This window comes from Belonocnema kinseyi, chromosome 1 (genome assembly GCF_010883055.1).
Source record: "Belonocnema kinseyi isolate 2016_QV_RU_SX_M_011 chromosome 1, B_treatae_v1, whole genome shotgun sequence".
Taxonomy (NCBI): domain Eukaryota; kingdom Metazoa; phylum Arthropoda; class Insecta; order Hymenoptera; family Cynipidae; genus Belonocnema; species Belonocnema kinseyi.
Window position 1 is genome coordinate 183,300,474 of NC_046657.1, and position 1,465 is coordinate 183,301,938.

General features: G+C 37.9%; 1 protein-coding gene across 1 annotated transcript; it reads right to left on the bottom strand.

Moving 5' to 3' along the window:
* Window positions 1-216: 216 nt before the first annotated feature.
* LOC117181593 (non-classical arabinogalactan protein 31-like) lies at window positions 217-1,081 on the bottom strand. Its single transcript, XM_033374448.1, has 2 exons — window positions 467-1,081; window positions 217-240 (listed from the first exon to the last, which is right to left on the bottom strand). Exons 1-2 carry the CDS (start codon window positions 1,079-1,081, stop codon window positions 217-219), a joined length of 639 nt encoding a protein of 212 aa, XP_033230339.1.
* Window positions 1,082-1,465: the final 384 nt, after the last annotated feature.

Sequence of the window (1,465 nt, forward strand, 5' to 3'; positions counted from 1 at the left end):
GAATTCGAATTTTTTTGTAAAATTCCCTGTTCCAATATATTATTTAATTTTTCTAGAAAAATACAGTTCAACACAGAATAATAAATTTGTTTAACAATTAAATTCTCCATTGATAATTGCTATTCTCTTAGATAAATTCAATTTCCAGCTCCAAATTGGTTAAAAATTGAACTTTATCAGTTCAAATCCCGAATTTTAATTTTTTAAGAAAACTCTTCATTTTAACTCAGAAACAAAAAGCTGTTGAAAAAATCCCTATTCAAATCAGGAATTTTAATTCTTTCAAAAATTTTACATTCTAGCTAAGAATTTGAATTTTTCGTAAAATCCCCTGTTCCAATTCATAATTTAAATTTTGTTCGAAAATACCTCCTTTCAACTCAGAATTATAATTTCGTTGCTGGTTTGATTCAGCGGGAGCTTGTGGTACTGGCGGCACCGGAAAGTAATGGTGGCTTGGTGTCACCTGTGGAGCCCAGAAGTAAGGTGGCTGTTGCCAGTAATGGGCCTGGTTCTGGGCCTGCGTGAGTTGTTGATCCTGATTTCTTATTTGAGTTTGCAGCTGCCTCCTCTCGTTGGCCCAACTCTGCTGTTCTCTCTTTCTCTGCTCTTTTAGCGTCTGAAGTTCCTTCTGAAATAGCAGCACCGCATCTTTTTGCTCTTTGAGCTGCTCCAGAAGGAAAGAACTGATGGCGGATCCAGGGTGTTGAGGATTTGGTGGCGTATTTGGCTGTACATTTGGTAGCGGATTTACTGGTGGACCTGCTGGCGGAACTACTACCGAACCTACTGGCGGACCTACTGACGGATTTGGTAGGGGATTTGGGGTCGAATTTGCTGGGGGGTTTAGGTGCGGATTTAGAGGCGGATTTACTGTCGGATTTGGTGGGGGATTTGGTGGCGGAATTGGTGGGGGGTTTGGGGGCGGATTTGGTGGAGGATTTTGTGGGGGATTTGGGGGGCGGATTTGGTGACGAATTCTGTGACCTTCCTCTCGTCGTCGGCCCCGAGCCACTAGCTGCTGGGTTTGTCCCTGATTTCTTAGCTGCTCGTCCAAAAAGGCAAACAAAATTTTATACATTTTAAATTTAAGAAAATGTACAATATATAGTAAGTCTTTACCGATATACACTTCATTCAATAGTAATTTATTAATAAACGGAGTTAATTCAAAAACTGATAAAAAATCATTGAATTTTTCTTAGGACGCATCTGCTTTATCCATTCACCATTATAAGACTACATATAGTTTAAATATTATTTATAATTTCACGAATTGAAATTCCATTTAAACATTTTGGTTAATTTCAACGACTAAGGATATGAAAAAAGGTATTTAAAAAATGAATATTAATTGATTTCCAGTACTTTGAATATAAATATTAATGGTCCTGTTTAGTTTGGAGTGCTAACCACTGCGCTAAACCGACAAGTTGAAACTCTGTGAAAAAGCCATCCTCATAAG